This window comes from Populus alba, chromosome 10, assembly GCF_005239225.2.
Source record: "Populus alba chromosome 10, ASM523922v2, whole genome shotgun sequence".
NCBI classification, from domain to species: Eukaryota; Viridiplantae; Streptophyta; class Magnoliopsida; order Malpighiales; family Salicaceae; genus Populus; species Populus alba.
This window is the reverse complement of record NC_133293.1, coordinates 11,396,982-11,414,154: the sequence shown is the minus strand read 5'-3', so window position 1 is coordinate 11,414,154 and position 17,173 is coordinate 11,396,982. Positions and strand designations below refer to the sequence as shown.

Genomic DNA, 17,173 nt, shown 5'->3' with positions numbered 1-17,173 from the left:
TTTCGTTGCCATCATACATATGAAAATCATCAGAAGTTATGGCTAAAATTTTCTTTGAGATGGTAAGATTTTCCTCTGTGGTCGTGGATATCTTCTGCCCCCACATACGAGAACTTTTAGTGTTATACAGCATGCAGCAAATCATTGCTATGTTATTAATTCTGTTCGTCCTTATTTGTTATTATTTTTTTTCACACAGATGTCATAATCATAACTGATGACCTTGAGTACTTGGTTATCGCGAAATTAACAAGAAATCAAAAAAGAAAAAAAGTCCAATTTAAGACGAGAGTTTCTCACATAAAATGCTTACAATGGCGATGGAAATGGGAAGAATAGCCATAGAATTGTATGCAGTTCTCATAGATTTCCGTCCATCGACGTCCCTAAGTACCAGCTACGATTAAACAAGTTAACTGATAAGAACAGCATAACTTGTTTTTCTTTTGTTTGGCTCTGTGAAAGATGAAGATGAAAACGAGTATCATCAAGGAAACCGGCAAGACAACATTCCAGAATATCAAAACAAGATTATGATCATTATCAGCTAGAGATAATTGTCTGGGAGAAGATTGATTCCTAGAGTTTAATTAGCTGTATCAAATCTCTCAGATCTTTATTTGTTGCACAATTCTTGACATATGACGTTGTGCGCATGCATCTTCTACTTTAAATATTTTGTAAGAAAACACAAAAGAGATAGGTTGCAAGTACCCATTATTCTTCGATCTCACTTCTAAATTCTACAGCCTCCACATTGACTAACGTCAAATGGCTTCTTCAAATATTCCCGTTGCACTTCATGCTTTCATCATCCTACGCCCTGTCAACATCCACAAACTGACCAAAGATAAATATAATGCATGGAAATTAAAAAATCTTTCATCGTCTAATACATCAGAGCATCTCCAGTAGCAAAAGCAATTTAGAAGCGTGGAATTCTTGATATAGCTTTTTGAAGTGTAAATATGACTTCTTTTCTTTTCTTTTTATGTGCACTCTAATAGAAAAAAAAAAAGTCATTTTAACAACCTATTTGTAATTTAATAATCATTTTAATGCTTTTGACTCTTTTGAATAATGCATAGGAATGATTTTTCTTCGATAAAAGAGTCATTCTGGCTCTTCATTTAGCTATCCCCTTGAAGCTACAAAATTATGGAAAAAAAGCTAAAAAAAAAAAGAGTTTTTATCTCTTGGCCCACCCTTTGAAGATGCCCTAGCTAGCAAGATGCATGTTTCATTATCTCCAGCGTCAACCTCATGATCCAAAGCACACTATAATTACTCGAGTATGCAGCTGCTTGTTGTCCTTATTCGGTAAGTGTATCTCCAACGGGATAGGGATATGGAAAGCCAAAAGGCATCAACTGCTGCTAAATTGGCTTTTCATCTGTGAAGTTTTGATCTCCAACATGACAGGAGAATAAATCCCTTTTGTTATATTAAAAAACCATCCAAAATATCTCATTAACAGTCTGAGTACTCTTGCCATGAGACCTGCATTATGTGCTCACAGCCACTCAAATTATAAGGAATTTCATCGAGCATCTAACACCCTTTATTTGACCTCTCAACCGTCACTCTCAACTCCTCCCCGGCAACTCGTAGGACAGCTAGCAAGGGAAAGGATTAATGGTAAACCAAACCAGTTTACAGAGAATTAATTAATGGTATTGATTATGCTTTCTCAGATTGGTGCGTACCTAATCCATGACTGATTACCAAGAAAATCAATAAGCAATGGAGTTCTAACATTTAAGTTTAATGAAAATCTCCAAATTAGTGCTCAGGTGGTAGCAGTGGCAGGCCTAAAGACCTTTCTGGTGTTTTATCCCCGGCCGGCAAGGCAAAGATCCCGTGTTAGATGCATCTACTTGTTTAGAGGAAAAAAGAAATATTCATAGAATATTATTTCTAAAAATAGTAATAATTGCACGATATGTTTGTTATTCAGAGTGATGAAAAGCACCTGGTCAAACATTGGATTACATGATTAATTAATTATTCAAGTAATTTAAGAGAAATCTAAGCATGCTCGACAGAATAATATATACTATAGCACCAAAATTCAATTTTCAGACCAGAACTGGTGGAGACACAATCGAGAAAGTACGCAATTGGAAGGAAAATATTTTGTATTCATTGTTTTTTTCAAAGTTATTTGAACCTGTCGCTTTCGAATTAGATTTACTCCCACATATTTAACCAGCATTTTCTTCCCAACAAACATAATTAATAATTTGACTTGGAGACTAATTCACCAGCAAAAAGAATTACTATTGCTAAATTAAAGATGTTGAAAGGAAATAAGTACTTGAATAAAACTAAATAGTTAATTATTCAAAAAGCTGATGAATGATATTGATATGGAATCACAAGAATACAAAAACCCTTTGTTGAGGCATAGATGGGGGCAGTGTGTACCAAAATCTACAGAACAAAACAAAACAAAATTACAGGAGGAGAGATTGGAGTGGCTTGGTGCAAATCATATTTTTAAAAATTTTTTAATTTTTTTAATTAAAAATTAATGTATTTTAGATAGTTTTGATTTACTAATTTCAAAATAATTTTTTAAAAATAAAAAAATATCATTTGATGCATTTTAACATAAAAAATACTTTGAAAAATAATCGTAACCACACTTTTAAACATGCCCTAACATCACATTTTTAACAAACCATAACTCAATTGCTAACTCAATTGCTGAGAAAACAAATATGACTGAAAATTTATTTGTTTATTTTTATTTAAAAATAAGTTTTTCATGATGATTTTAAATTGTTTTGATATATTAATTTAAAAAAATATTCTAATATTTTTTTTTTTATTAAAAATCACATTAAAAATAACTACTTTCGTAATTACAAACAACTCTAATTTATTTCAAAGTTGGAGAATATATAAATCCAAGAGGACAAAAACAAATTAAAAAAAGGGGGAAAGGTGGAGAAACCACAATAATTGGCATCAAATGCTTATGGGGATTCCCACTGTTTCTGAATTCCAAGATATGGCACTGTTCCTGAATTCCGAGATCTGTATCCATCATCATCATCAGTTATTATTATTATTATTATATTACATTCAACATTAATTGACTTTCCATTTTTCTTTTTTCTATAAAAAATTAACTAGAGAAATAATAAAGTACTTTCTTTGGCGTTCTTCTTCAATAACTTTATAATACAATATTAATAATGAAAAATCTTCTTTTTTAGAACCCTCTTATTTAGATATTGATTATTTATTTTTAGCAAATTTAAATGATAATACCTAGTCGGACTCAAAGCTAACCAATTCGAAGGAAAAGATGTTTTTTTTTTAGAGTAGGGGGTAAAGTATAAGAGTATGTATGTGTGTGTGTGTATGCATGCATGCATGTATGTATTGTTGAAGCAGGAAGGGGTGAGAGGAAGTGAGAGAGAGAAAAAGAAGAAGGCAAGTAACCAATTAGGGCTTCGTCGGAAAGTAAGCCCTCAAAAAGGTAAACCATTCAATCACCCACCTTTCCTTTTTCTCTCATTCTCATTACCACACGTCCCCTTCCCTTCATTTTTTTTTTTTTTTTAAATTTCTCTTCTGTTTAGACCTTTCTTTCACATATTTTGGACACTTACTGATAATTTTTATTTCTCTGTTTTCAGCTTGGGACCAATATTTAGTTTGGGCTTTCTGTCTATTAGGGTTCAGTTTGAAATGTTCTCCTTACATCTTGGCATGTCTTTTGGTTCTTGAGCTGAAAACATGAGCTGAATCAGCTGTTTTTGACAGTGAATTTAGATTTGGGGGTGTTTTGATTCTTGATTGGAGCTCAATTAGTTTTGAAGTGGTGATGATGGTGGTTTAAACTTAAAGCCAAGAGAGAGAAAGGAAGAAATGGCAGCAGAGTCTAACACAGGGTTTCACCGAGAGGGAACCTTACCTTCTGCACTTAATCGACACGCAATTTCGTTTCAATCAGGCGCTATAAACAGCGACTGCACAACGGATATGGTTCCCATTGGGATGGGGTCTTACTTTGGGATCAATACCAGTACTAGTAGTAGCTTGATGTTGCCTGGGAGTTTCGGCTTGATTGGTAATAATAACAGTCCTGGTGGTAGTGGAAGTGGTGGAATTATTCAAGCTCAAGCCGGAAATTCTTCTGCCTCATCTTCGTTACTTCTTGATTCCGTTCCTGGCTTAAAGCATGACGCTGGCTTGGCTGTTGAGTGGTCCGTCGAGGAGCAGTATAAACTCGAGGAAGGCCTTCACAAGTAGGTTATTTGTTTTCAGGGTTATTGTTTTTCTCTCCCCATTTTCCATCTTAGCTGAAACTTTGTTTGCTTTAGTTATTCATTCATGTAATGTTTCTAGATCAAGAAATGATACCCTGTGTATTATTAGTTGTTTTATATGTTATATGGGTACTTGCCCCTGACATTGTTGATGATTGTTTATTAGCTTTCTCTTGTTTTCTGTGTTTTAAAGTTTGATTTGATGTGGTTATGCTGCTAAAAATTTCAACCGGTCTATTCTGATATTGTCTGAAGTTGTTGCTATCAGGAAGGATTTTACTTACTTTTGCCTTTGTAGATAATTTTCAAGCACTGATGTGTCTATTTGAATTTACAGACATGCCGATGAACCAACTATTCTGAGATACATAAAGATTGCAGCCATGCTCCGTGATAAAACTGTTCGTGATGTTGCGTTAAGGTGTAGGTGGATGATGGTAGGTTCCCCCCCTGTAGTTCATTTGGAAGCTTTTGAAAGACATCATTCATCATACTGGAAATTTTGAATTATCAAATAGTTTTTGCTCCGTTTGGCTCCCCTTTCTTGTTCATTCTTCAAATAGAAAGTATAAATGTTGTGAGACTCAACCTTCTTTTGTTGAATTTCTTGTTTCATTCATTTTCCTGAACCAAATCAAGCTTCTGTAGAAGATGGCATCGGATGTTTCTCATGCATGTAGGCTTTGGTTAGGGCTTTGGGATAATAATAATTTAAGCTTGTTAAAAAAAAAAAGTGAGGGCAACTGTAGTTAGGTATTTTCTGCCTAGACAGATGGGTCTTTATGCCTTGATGTATCTGATGATCAGTTATCTATGTCATAAACCTTTTTCATTGGCCAATCTCATGGATCATGTGTACTGCTTGCTAAATATTTGTAGTTAAAGTTTTCCTCACATCTGCTTATGTGACTTAAAGGTAGTTATGAAAATCTTCTGCAGAGAAAGAGAAGGAAAGCAGAAGATTATAACATGGGAAAGATGATCAACAACAGGAAGGTAATCTTAGATTGTTTGTTTTATCACATGGTTCAGTGCTTTGAGAAAAAGAAATGGTGCTTAAGTTTCAGGTTAAAGAATGTATTGAACTTCAATATTGAACTTTTACTTACCGTAATTATACTTGTCCATCAAACAGAAATGTGATGCTAGGTGCTAATATAGTTACATTTGCTGCATCCATTGTTCTGGGACTTCGTTTTATGGGTTTGGGTAACAATTTTGGTTATGATTGTCTCCAAAATGCTAAACTTATCCATGTTGTGGATACCTCCTCCAAGTTGAAGTGTGTAGCAGCCATGCCCCCTTTTTTTTTATGGAAGCAGGAATTCTGATTTTGATTGAATTGTCATGGCTGGACAAGTGATAAAAAATTGCATTAAGTAAACTTCATGCTTACAACTTATTTATATGTAGCATAGAACCGACAATCTAAATTCTATCTTAATGGATTGAAATGATTAATGTCTTTAGGATGTAATGTTGATTGAGGAACCAGTATTCTAAAGATCATGCTTCTTCAGGATAAGCTGGTGGAATCATCCTCGAAGATGAACATGGCTGCAGCTTTACCACAGAACATGGCTGCTTATCCTCTAATGATGCACCATATGGACCAAAGTGAACCTTTGCCTTTTGAAGGTTAGTCTTCACATTTTATGAGAAATATCTTTGTTTAATGTCTCAATTGTTTGCGTTTTCTGCATTAACTGCATTAAGTAACTTCTGGCTCCTATTTGTCCAAATCTCTCTCTCTTTTCATGTGCTGGAGTTTGGTATATGATTTGCATTCAAACTGCAGATCAGCAGCATGATATAATTGCAATTTTGACTAATCAATATGTGTGTGTAAATATACATACATAATACATGTTTTAAAATCTGATGCTCCTGTTTTGTTTCTTTTTCTATGTAACTTTGTTTCAGAATTTAAAAGAAAAACTCTTTTAAGTTCAAAATTTAAAGTTCAAACTCTTTATGTTTTATTTTGAAAAGGGATGTGGGCAAGTTTTTGCTAAGGTGAAGTTAACTTTGAGCATCGTAGCTTTGATTCTAGCGCTGTGGTTTATGGAAGTTTTTGAAAACTTCTGTAAATTTGGATGTGAAATTTCTTCACTTTGATTGGAGCATTCTTGTTCTATTTTTTGTCATGTAGCATAGCTTGATAATGTGAGAATAGGGCTATATTTCAAAGGGAGTGATAAAAGCAGGTTGGGAGAGGTTAGAATAAACTAATTTCAGTTTTGGGAGGCTAAGAAAAGGAGTAATGTATAATTTTTCTAGAGATGAAATAATATGCAGTAACTGAGATTTGGATGAGAGCTAAAGAGAAAAGTTTCTTTTGACAGGAAAGATGCTAGAAAGAAAACATAACAGAAAAGAGCTTGATAACTGCTATGATTCTAGAGAAAAAACTAAATTTCATTTCATTTAAAAGTTCAACATAACATGGCGTCCAAAAGAGTTGTTTTTTGTTAAAGAGCTTTCTTCATGGTGAAGAGATTGTTGATGACTCGAAGTCACTACCTATTTATGTGTTTTTAAGCTGCTTATGATTACTTTGTATAAAGGAATCTCATCATTAAGAGAACTTAAAGCATGAATAATCAGATGCCTGACCAGTGACTAAACAATGCAAAGAACCCTACTGTTGTTGAATTGAATCATTTTTCTAATAAATGTGCTCAAAGTTGGCTGCCAAAAGCCAATAAAAAGGCTGCTAGTTCCAACAGACACTGCTGGTAATGACCAGCAAGTTGGATTTTGCTTTTGTGGCTGATTACGAAATTCATTATCAGAACATTCTGAATGGTTAGGGTGTATTTTCAGGTCTTGCTTGTCCCCTCGGATCTTTTTTTTGTAACCATACATTGGCTGCATCATTTTGAGATTTATCTGTCCAATATCCATCCTGGCTGTGGCTGATGTTCTGCTGACCACTTTGGCAATCTAAGCTAAGCTCAAATAAAAAGAAAAAAAAAAACTGGAAAATATGGATTTAACTCATGCATATAAATGGGCCTTGAGTCTCAGATGAAATATGTGAGATATTGTACGTCATGGCGCAGACCACAGCATGACAATGTGGTGATGTTCTATTTTGGTTGGATCAAAATGCAATATTTTTATTTTTTGTGGAACAATTGAGAAACAACAACCTACTCCAGAGAAAGCATAGTAAGTGGGCAGTTATGTGATTGAATGGCCTGAGGTTAGTAAGAGGAACCCTTAAGAAGGTACTTGGAAAAAGTTATGCTGTCAAAAGTTGGCTGTAGAACAGTTTGCTCAGTGTGGGTTATTTTCTTTCAAATCAATATTTTTGTAATGTCATATATTGTTCAAGATTTTCTGCCTTGTGAAAAATGTCTGTTTTTATCTCCTCCATTCCTCTTTTCTTTATATTCTGTTGTGTCTCGTTTTCATCATGCAGATTACTCTTTGCCTTCATAACTCTTCTTTCTTTTACGAGTTCCTTGGTTGCAAGTTTTTATGGTTTTATTACTATATGAATTTACCTGGGTGGGTTTCAGGAATTAGTGGGATGGCTAGACTCTTGGACCAGAATGCCCAGGCTTTTAGGCAGATCTCAGCGAACCTTTCCATATTCAAGGTGAATACTGTTAAATTTTTTCTTAAATGTTGATTTAAACAATAAGTATTAGCTGAGAGCAAGCGGATGCACATTCAACAGTTTTCTGCACTATGTGCAAAGGACATATAGTGACTGCTATTTCTCTTAAATCTTCTTGAAATTTGATCCATATCCTTCAATAATTGATGGGTTGAAATCAGATGCAATGTATCAAAGACACCATCTTTTTTTATTCTAGGAACGCTGTCCTTTTCCCTTTCAATGGAATGTGCTCTTGAACATAATAGATATAAACTGGTCTTTGCAAAGATGACTTTGTGTATTTCTGGGCTGGTTATGTACCTGCCTTGTCTTCATGGTGAAAAGAAAAAATGCATTTACAGTATAGCCCTAGAAGGTTTTGCATTGAATGGTTGCAGTTAGATACATGGGCTATTACAAATCGCATATACTTCAAATCGCATTTTTGCAACTTTGGTGGATACAAAAGGGAAAGTCTGAATATCAGAGCATGGCTGAAACTACAAAATGCCACAGTGCAATTTGATGGACCTATGCAAGTGTGCTCTTAAGCAATGCTTGTGATGACTTGCAAAACTGGTCCACTATTTATAACCATTGGGCGTTCATTGGTGGGATTTTTCAACAAATCAAGTTCTTGCTGCTAATATTTGCCACTTGGTATTAGGATTTTGATATTATTTCCCAACTTTTGTTCTTGTGTTTATTTAAGAGGTCTGAGAAGCCAGTTTATGATACTGGTTTTGAACTTGAGTTAAAAGGTTTAGAGTAGCAGAAGACTAGTCGTGGTTTCTGAGGATGGATTGTTAGTTTAACATTTTCATAAACAGTTGCAGGATAACATTGACCTCCTTTGTCACACAAGGAACAATATCACTGCCATCCTGAATGAGTACGTGGATTCTCAATAACTTTATTTTTGTTTTGGTGCTATTAAATGCCATGCTATTTATTGTTGGCTATGAATTGCTAAGCTGTGAGAAATCCTACTTTGTTTTTTGCAGTATGAGAGAGATGCCTGGAATGAGTCAGATGCCACCACTACCTGTGTCCATTAACGAGGATCTTGCAAATAGTATATTGCCCAATACAGTTCAGGTAATCCATATTCAATTTAATTTGATTGCACATTTCTGTGGATGAGTATGGGGTCTTTGTGGGTTGTTACATTAAGACTCATGTGTCAACGAATATGAAACAAAAAAAAATTGCAAGAGCAAGTCTTTTGTATATTACCAATGCAGACAAATGATCTGATGACCCTGGATGATTGTTGCTATACGTTTTTCCTTGGTTGTCACAGTTACATAAAGAACATATTTAAACTAAAATATTCTTTCAAATTGATGATTACTTAATTTTATAACAAATTTATGGAAGGACTGTATGGTGATCACGTACTCTGTCTTTCTTCCTTTTGTGGTTCTTTTTATCTATACACGTACCTCTTTAAGTTGTTTTAGCAGATCCTGTATGTGTTTTTATTTTCCTCTTCCTAGGATTCCCCCCCACGAAATATCCTTTTTTTTAAGCTACGTGTGGCCTGAACGTGCGATGCAGATTTCACTATGTTTTCCTGTCATAATGTGTTATTGTATCCACTGTTTATCTTGGTGTTTTTCAGTCTTTTTTTTCCCATTTATTTCAACTACTTCCACCCTTGCACGGGCTGATATTCTGAGGGCCCCAATTACTTCGAAGTACTCACCTCATTCTGTTAAGACAATTTGAATCTTGGTGGTTGATAGAGGATTGATCTGCTTATGTTAGGCAGTCTGGCCTGGAACATTTATCAGACATTAGACCTATGATTGTGCTTGTGCTTGTGCTGGTGCTGGTGAAATATCTTCGCTAGATAAGAAAGCTTTTGATCAGCTGTTTTTCTTAATTTTGGTTTGTTTTGTTTCCCTTGTATCTCTAGTCAATGATGTTTGGCTCGCCCTCTGGAATCCAACGGAAGCAGGAGCCAAGGTGCTGATGGAGAATTCTTGAGGTCGATTTGGATTTTATCTGGTCTGTGCAAGTACAGAAATTTTACTACTGTATATGTTAAGCAGCTGGTAGGAGGCCATTCTTCCTTTTGTGTACACACTACACAGTCATCACACTTATGGGTCCCCACAATGGAGAAATTTGTAGAGATCCCATTTTTGGAACCTGAAATGTTTACCTCACCAGATATGAAGCCCAGGCACCGGATAATAAGAAACACCAAGTGCCCGTTGCTCCTTGGCTCCAGGGAGAGAATCTCTAACCTGATCACTGTTTTTTAGATGAATTTTGAGTTAAAAGTTTCCTGTGTACAAATTCACGAGACAAGTGAACCTTGGAGTGGAATATCCGGTGCTTAAATTATAACTATAACTACTTTTTAGCATTTTATCTTGTTGCCACCCTTCATGTACCCTATTAGATCGATAAATGATGCTTGATCCCGTTGATCTTTCCTTTTTCTCTAACGAGATGCGGAGTAATTCTTCTCAATGCTATGTTTAATCCTTTCTATTTCTCAGTTATTCTGTTGACATTACTAGTGAAAACACCAGGAGAGCTGAAACAGGCCGGAGAATTTCCCAAGAAGGATAGCTCCGAGTAATTTTATGCTGTTCGGTGAGTAAGGGGAGTAATTAGTAAAGTTTTATTAATTAGTTTCTGAATTTACTTTTTAAAATTATCTTAAACCGATTTAGTATTATTTTATACATTGTGAAGCAATCCTCGGGAAGCTAGCTCAATGAGACTTGAGTAGTACTATCTAATAAAAGTCATCTTATCCTAGGTAAACTCCATTAAGGTCCTTCAACAATTGCTTAAAATAGTTAGCCCCGCAACTATTTTGATCTTGTTAGTATAGTCCCTCGTCATTTAATTTGTGCTGAGAGAATTACAGCGAGGGTTAGTTTGGTTGTTTTTATTTTTTTCATTTTATATATAATTTTAAAAATTACACTTCAAACAATCATAGCCATCTTTAGAATAGTAAGGAATTAATTGAAATGATTGGTCACAGTCATCCACTACAGCAAACTAGAGAGGATTTGGCAGAAATTGAAAACGGGAGGATTTGGTCGACTCAACTCTCTCCAAGTCAACTGATGGCTACACTCCAAACCACACCCAGTCCACACTCACTAAGAATTTGGTGGCGTTGAGAGTCCGTTTGACAGTGATGGGTTTAGAGATTTGACTAGAAATCCCCCCAAAAAAATTCCAAATTGATTTTCATTTGTTATTGTAATCTAATGGAGAGAAAGGGAGGAGCCCGGAAAAACAATTGTCTTGGAATCTGATAATTTTGTTTTTTTAATTTTTATTTATTTATTTATTAATATAGTTGTCTAGATTAGTTTTTACGTACCTCGATTAATCTTATAAACCCTAAAATTAATGACTATATAAGTTTCCAGTGATCTTAAAATTTATAAGATTTAAACTGGTGAGCTCTTAGAAATAAATCTAAAACTTCAATAATTGAATTATATCTCTTAAAGTTTATTTGAAATTTATTTTAAATTTTAAGATATAACATGAAAGCAAAATAAAAATGATCAAACTAAAAGCTGATGTAATTTTTCAAATAAAAAAAATAGGGAAGGGAGGGAAACAAAGATTTTTGAAAATTAGTTTTTATTTTTAAGTTTTTTTAACATTAACTTGGGGTTGGGTGGTGTTTTTTTCCAAAAAGTGTAAAATAAATATTATAAGAGAAAATATGAATATAAAGGAAAATTAACTTAATTTGTCTTTACAAATTTAATTGTTGTCATTTGTATCTAAATATAGGATATTTTTAATCTATTTTTTTTGAGATGTCTTCATCCAAATTGAAGAAAATATAAATGAATTTTATTTTATTTAAGAAGTAATTATTAATAATTATTTCACTAATCGAGAAAGACAGGTACAAACACAAAAGAAAAAAAATCATGTATTTTAACTAAATTTATATATATTATGTGTTTATACCTCTCTTATAAAAAGCAACTATTGGTATATATATTGAGTACTCTAATAACGATGGTAAAACCCAACTTAATTTATTAGAATAATAAACATGGTTTTTTTTTTAATATCAAATAATGATAAAAACAGAAACATCTGGCTTCAAGGACCCGTTTAAAGAAACCCATATACTTATTTGAAAAAAAATAAAATAAATTCGCATACTGAATTGAGAAAACCCTAAAGTCAATCCAGTACATGGATCAGGACATCAAGAAAATATTAGAACTGTCCCCCATTTTTAAATATAATCTCTTGCGGCTATAAATAAATGGTTTTAATCTCATAAATTTATTTATTTAAATATAAGGAATGAAAACATGGCATGCTGATCTTGGGTGAAAGACAATCAATAAATGCAATGAAAACCAACTTTATTAGTATTATTATCCTTAACAGCAGTAAGAAATATGGTGGAGAGACGGCGGGAGCTGACGTTTCACACTTCCCGCTGTTTAGTTGGAGGATCAGTTATCCATTTCTTCAAAGGTGATGAAGGTCTTTTCTTTTCTTTTGCAACAGTTTCACATTTTCTTTTCTTTCCCTTATTGATTTATTTTTTATCTTTTGGTGTGTAGCTCTCGCTGCAATAAACTGTGCAAGCGAAATTAAATGGTGGTCGAAAGGTGAGATTAAATGTCCTTTTGTTTTATTCATATCGTCTTCTCTTTTTTGTGTGTGGGTTTTCTTTCTTGCTTCGATTACCTTAATTAATTTCCACTGAATTGAATAAGTTGATGTTGGTCGGCAATTTATTGTTTAATAATGTTAACACCTACTCAATGAATTAGTTAATGTTGGCATTTTTTTGTTGAAGTTTAATTCCACTTCTCGTAGATTTTTTTGGATTCTGTAGTGGAGCTTGCAGGAAGAAAAACAAGAAAGGAAAGGAAAGGAAAGAAAAGAAAAGGAAGAAGATCTATAATTATAAGAAAAAAATTGAGAAATTCGAAGAATTGTCTTGGTTTAGGGAATGACTCAAGATTTCGGATTTTTCTTATGGAGTTTGTGTTTTATGGTTGCTAATTACTTAAGAAAAAATTACTAGAAACTTTGCTGTAAATCAATGTAAATGAAAAGCAATTATGTTATATTTGCTATATAATTCTAGAAATGTTGTTATGGAATTGCTAGCACATGGGGATTGAGAAATTCAACCTCTGGCATTTTTTTATCCAATGATTACCAATTACATAAAAAAGAAAGTCTTTACATCTGGTTTAATACGTGGTCTGAATTACAAATTCAGAAGGGTTGCATTGTTTTTACTGATAGTCATACAAAATCAGAAGGTTTATTGTATGTTTTTCTTGTGCAGATGACTTGTTGATTACTGGGAGTTATTCTTGAAGAAAGCAGTCCTGATGACTTCAGGTCTATTCCTGTGTTTTGTTGGTGACTAAATTAGTTGTTGAGTGTTGTCTGAAGGAGCTGAAACTGATGCCAGATGATATGCTTTTGTAGGATCATGTAACTGTCAGGGAATCTGTGGTGGATGTGCTGTCGGAAATAAGTAAATATTGTGATATCTATCTTATGGAAAGAACTCTTGATGATGAAAGTGGGGTAAGTAGTAAATCATGGTCATCTTGAAATCCATCTGGTATCATTTCATCAAATAACCAGTTGATGTATGCTGATTGTTGCATTAGCTTTGTGTTTTGCATTTCTATAGCAGAATCTGGAACTTATTAATTACATTGATTTCCTTGAAATCTAACATGGTTAAAATAGTTTCTAGTAGTGTCAATTGGAAATGCAGGAGTAACTGGCTAACTGCCTTTCGGACTTATATTACCCTAGCAGAGGAATGTGAAAGAGACTGCATCCTTTTCATTTTCTTTTTTATGAAGTTTTCAAACTTACATACTCTCTTCTGACCAAGGAGACTTGGAGAATGGAAAACTGCAAAAGTTCCAAGTTGGTCAATGGATTTCGTATATCTATTATCAAAATTATATATAACAATGCACTGTCAGTACAGACTATGAAAATCAAACTCCTTAATTATTGCTGTAATGGGCACAGAATAGAAGAACATTGACTATTGTAAGGGTTTAGCGATCTAGTGAGAATAATTGAAATTTTCATGTATTCATTCTCTATCCACCTTTTGGTTTAATTTTAGTTGCTGGTGGCCAAGGTTCATTCTCTGAAAATGGAATTGTTTAAGATATGAAACTGGATTTTGATTTTCTTCCAGGACATAAGTTGATAAATTGGCTATAAGATATTTCTCATTATTGTCCCTCTTTTATTTGTACTTATTTCCAACACCTTTATATTATCCTTGTTCTACCTTGTTGATAGTCTTTTACCTTCTATTGCCCTTCCTCGCTTTTAGTTTAAGTCCAATGCGCGACTTGCTGATTTGTGATGTTGATATAATGTATAACATTTGAGCTGCTTTTGCATGAATAATTGCATACCTTTGAACATCATATGCAAATCAGGAATGTTGTAACTTACATGAATGGTTAAAGATCAGGCAAATTATTTGGTTCTCCTTATAAATAACTCAAGGAAAAAGAAGCTGATTTGGAAAAGGCTTGGCCTGGACCGTGCTCATGTTTAAGCATGGATGGGCGCACTTTGGACCATGGTGTAGTTTGATTTCTCTTACCCTAGTACATACCAATTTCTTGCATCCTTCAAATCTAGAAACCCCTTCTCTTTGTTAACATGCAGAAAGTTTAGGACCTCTAAATTGAATTCTAAAAAGTTTTAAGTTTCAAAGTGTTTGTTATTTGAGTTTTAATCAAAAATACTGAAGCACCTCTCTTCGCTCATCAAAAACCTAAAATGTCTTTCTGACCTTACACCACCAAAAAAAGGATCAAAGGGCAGATTTCCAGTGGTAGCCTATGCCAAGTCAAACTAAGGTTGAAGCTGACCTGCTCTTTAGCCTGTTCAAGCTTGGTTATAGCTGTTGAGTTCAAACTGAACTGAACTCAAGCTTCTTTGGGCTGGTCCTGCATGTAATTTAACTGAACCATGTATGATTTATTAGTTTTTTTTATTTTTTCCAAAGTATGACTATATGAACCTGACTCGAAGTCTTTATTGTTTTTGCAGGTCCTATTTTATAGCATGGACAACACATATCTTCTTTTGTGCGTCAATTGGAGCCAGATTGGCATTTGGAAACAAATCTAGATATTCTTTTTCAGTTAGCTTTAAGTTTTTCATTGCATTAATCATTTCCAGGATACGAACTTGGCTTGTGCTTCCAGTTATGTGCTTTCTTATATTTTCTGATTTGTCTTTTTTTCATGTTGTAGAAACTTGCTGACATTGGCTTTACATTTCAGCCATTGGATCAGGTATTGCCTCAGGATCCAACATAATTACCTCAACAAGTATCGAATCCTACTTTCTGATGACTTTGCTTAGATTGTAGATCTTCAAATACTAACTCCTATGTAAGGAAAAAAAACATCGAGAAAAGAAGGGAAATGAATGAGAGATTGGAATATTTTTTTTTCAGTTTCCGGCTAGTTTGAATTCAGAGGTATGCACATCATCCATTAACGCTTAGTTGTTTGCTCCATTTTGCTCTTTTCTTCCCCAGATTTTATGGTGCATGTATGATTTAAACATTTCCTTCTCAATGAGTCTTATGATTGGACTCCTAGTTTTTGTTTTCATGGGTATGGATCTTAAAAGTATCTATTTATAGAGCCAACACTCATGTTTAGGGTTTAGTTTTTGAGACACAATGGATAGTGAATTTGTTCTATGTCGAAGGTGGAGAGGATCAACTTCAAGAAGTATGAGCTTGAGGCTCTATTTTCTTTGAAAGGTGGCAAGATGGAGTGGAGATTCCGAGAGTTGCTGCGAGGTGTTGGGAGTTGGGACTTCTTTTTTTTAGTCTCTTTCACTTTGGTTTTACCACGGAGGAGTTATGTCCAACAGTGGAGAAATTTTGTTATTTGCTCAATGTTCCTAATTCAAGTGAGGTTATTTGCCCACCTCCTCTGGACGACGTCAACGACTCAGCTGAGCTCTTTGGGTTAAACCGCCGGAAAGTTTTGGCTATGATACAAGGTTGTAAGATTAGGCCTGTGGGCCTAGTGAGAACAACCATGGATACCAGGTGTCTCGTGAGCACGCATTTATCCTTTTAATCTGTTTTCTATTGGCATGGTTTTCAAAGCTTGTCCGGGTTTTTTTTTTTTAAAAATCATTTTAAATTGTTGTTATTAAAAATGAATTTTAAATTTTTTTTAATGTATTTTCAAGTTTGAAAAGTAATATTTATCATACTTTCAAATGTCAAGTATTATTTTTTAATATTATAAATATCTATATAATAGCATTAAAAAAATAACTAAAAAAGTTCATTTAATTTATTATAAAATAAAAATTCACATTTATAAACACTTAAAAAAAAGTGTTTCTTTTCAGTTTTCAATATAAAATATACATCCTTTACTTTTTCATTTATTTACAAACTACACATTGTTTCTCTTTCTCTGTTCCCCCTCTAAATTTAGGTCGATTTCTCTTCAAGTTAGGTTGTATTTTTCTCCTCTCTTGCTTCGTCATTGGCGATTAATGGTGTTGCTTCAGTTGGGCTTGGTCCATAGGTGTGGTGGGCTCGGTTTTGGTGTTGCTAGTGAGTTTAATGGGGTTGTCTTGGTGGTACGTGGTGGTTACTGGACACTGGAAGTGGGTTTTGTGCTCGTGGCAATATTCCTGGTTTGAGCGTGGTTGCAGATGGGTTTGGTTGGGGCGTGGTTGGTGCTTCGGGTGGGCTGTGAGGTCAGTAGTGTTGGATCTGGCGGTGCCGTATAAGTCAGGTGAATCTCGAGAAAAGGAGAGGATATGAGGTTCAATGGTTGTTGTGGTAGTGTGGAGGAGAAGGTTGATTCGGTGATAATAGGTCATGGAGATGGTGGTGGTTGTGTTGTATGATGGATTATGAATACCGGGTTGTGGATGATTTTTTGTTCGGTATTGGTGGTGAGGATGAGGGAGGGGGTTGCTGACAGGTGATGGCGGACTAGTGATGGTGATGATGGTTGGTTTTGTTGGGTCAGTGGTGTGCTGGTGGTGGCGTAAAGAGTGGTGCGGTCGGGGAAGTTTTCAAATCGGAAATTAGAAGTTGAAAAATAGCAGTGGCACTAACCACTCAAACTTTTGGACTAGCCAACGTAATATATTCAGATTTTTTTTCTCTTCTAAAAGCCATTGCTCTCGAATTGATTATTGAAAAAAAATGCTACGTACTAGAACTTTTTAATTTACTAAATCCGTGCGCTCTACAAGTAGTATG

General features: G+C 34.4%; 1 protein-coding gene and 1 long non-coding RNA gene across 4 annotated transcripts; both read left to right on the top strand.

Annotated features, from left to right (window-relative positions):
• Positions 1-3,340: 3,340 nt before the first annotated feature.
• On the top strand, positions 3,341-10,352 carry LOC118046523 (uncharacterized). Of its 2 annotated transcripts, XM_035055463.2 has the most exons (9): positions 3,341-3,490; positions 3,651-4,262; positions 4,621-4,720; positions 5,223-5,279; positions 5,804-5,921; positions 7,811-7,890; positions 8,724-8,785; positions 8,898-8,991; positions 9,815-10,352. In XM_035055463.2, the coding sequence occupies exons 2-9, from the start codon at positions 3,883-3,885 to the stop codon at positions 9,869-9,871; spliced, it is 948 nt and encodes a 315-aa protein (XP_034911354.1). In that variant the 5' UTR covers positions 3,341-3,490; positions 3,651-3,882; the 3' UTR covers positions 9,872-10,352. The 2 variants fall into 2 exon arrangements, with proteins under 2 accessions (XP_034911354.1, XP_034911355.1); XM_035055464.2 differs by lacking the exon at positions 3,341-3,490 and having other exon boundaries at positions 3,517-4,262.
• A 1,682-nt stretch (positions 10,353-12,034) lies between these two features.
• On the top strand, positions 12,035-16,966 carry LOC118046524 (uncharacterized). 2 transcript variants are annotated; one of them, XR_004687181.2, is made up of 6 exons: positions 12,042-12,384; positions 12,474-12,521; positions 13,214-13,269; positions 13,360-13,461; positions 14,971-15,991; positions 16,392-16,966. It is a non-coding gene; the product is annotated as an uncharacterized lncRNA (long non-coding RNA). The 2 variants fall into 2 exon arrangements; XR_012170898.1 differs by lacking the exon at positions 16,392-16,966 and having other exon boundaries at positions 12,035-12,384; positions 13,360-14,873; positions 14,971-15,540.
• Positions 16,967-17,173: the final 207 nt, after the last annotated feature.

What these genes read in the sequence shown, in the direction of transcription:
- LOC118046523 (XM_035055463.2), top strand. Translation starts at nt 3,883, where the DNA reads ATGGCAGCAGAGTCTAACACAGGGTTTCACCGAGAGGGAACCTTACCT. An exon ending in CTCGAGGAAGGCCTTCACAA is followed by an intron (nt 4,263 to 4,620) that starts GTAGGTTATTTG and finishes TTGAATTTACAG; the next exon opens with ACATGCCGATGAACCAACTA. An exon ending in AGATGATCAACAACAGGAAG is followed by an intron (nt 5,280 to 5,803) that starts GTAATCTTAGAT and finishes ATGCTTCTTCAG; the next exon opens with GATAAGCTGGTGGAATCATC.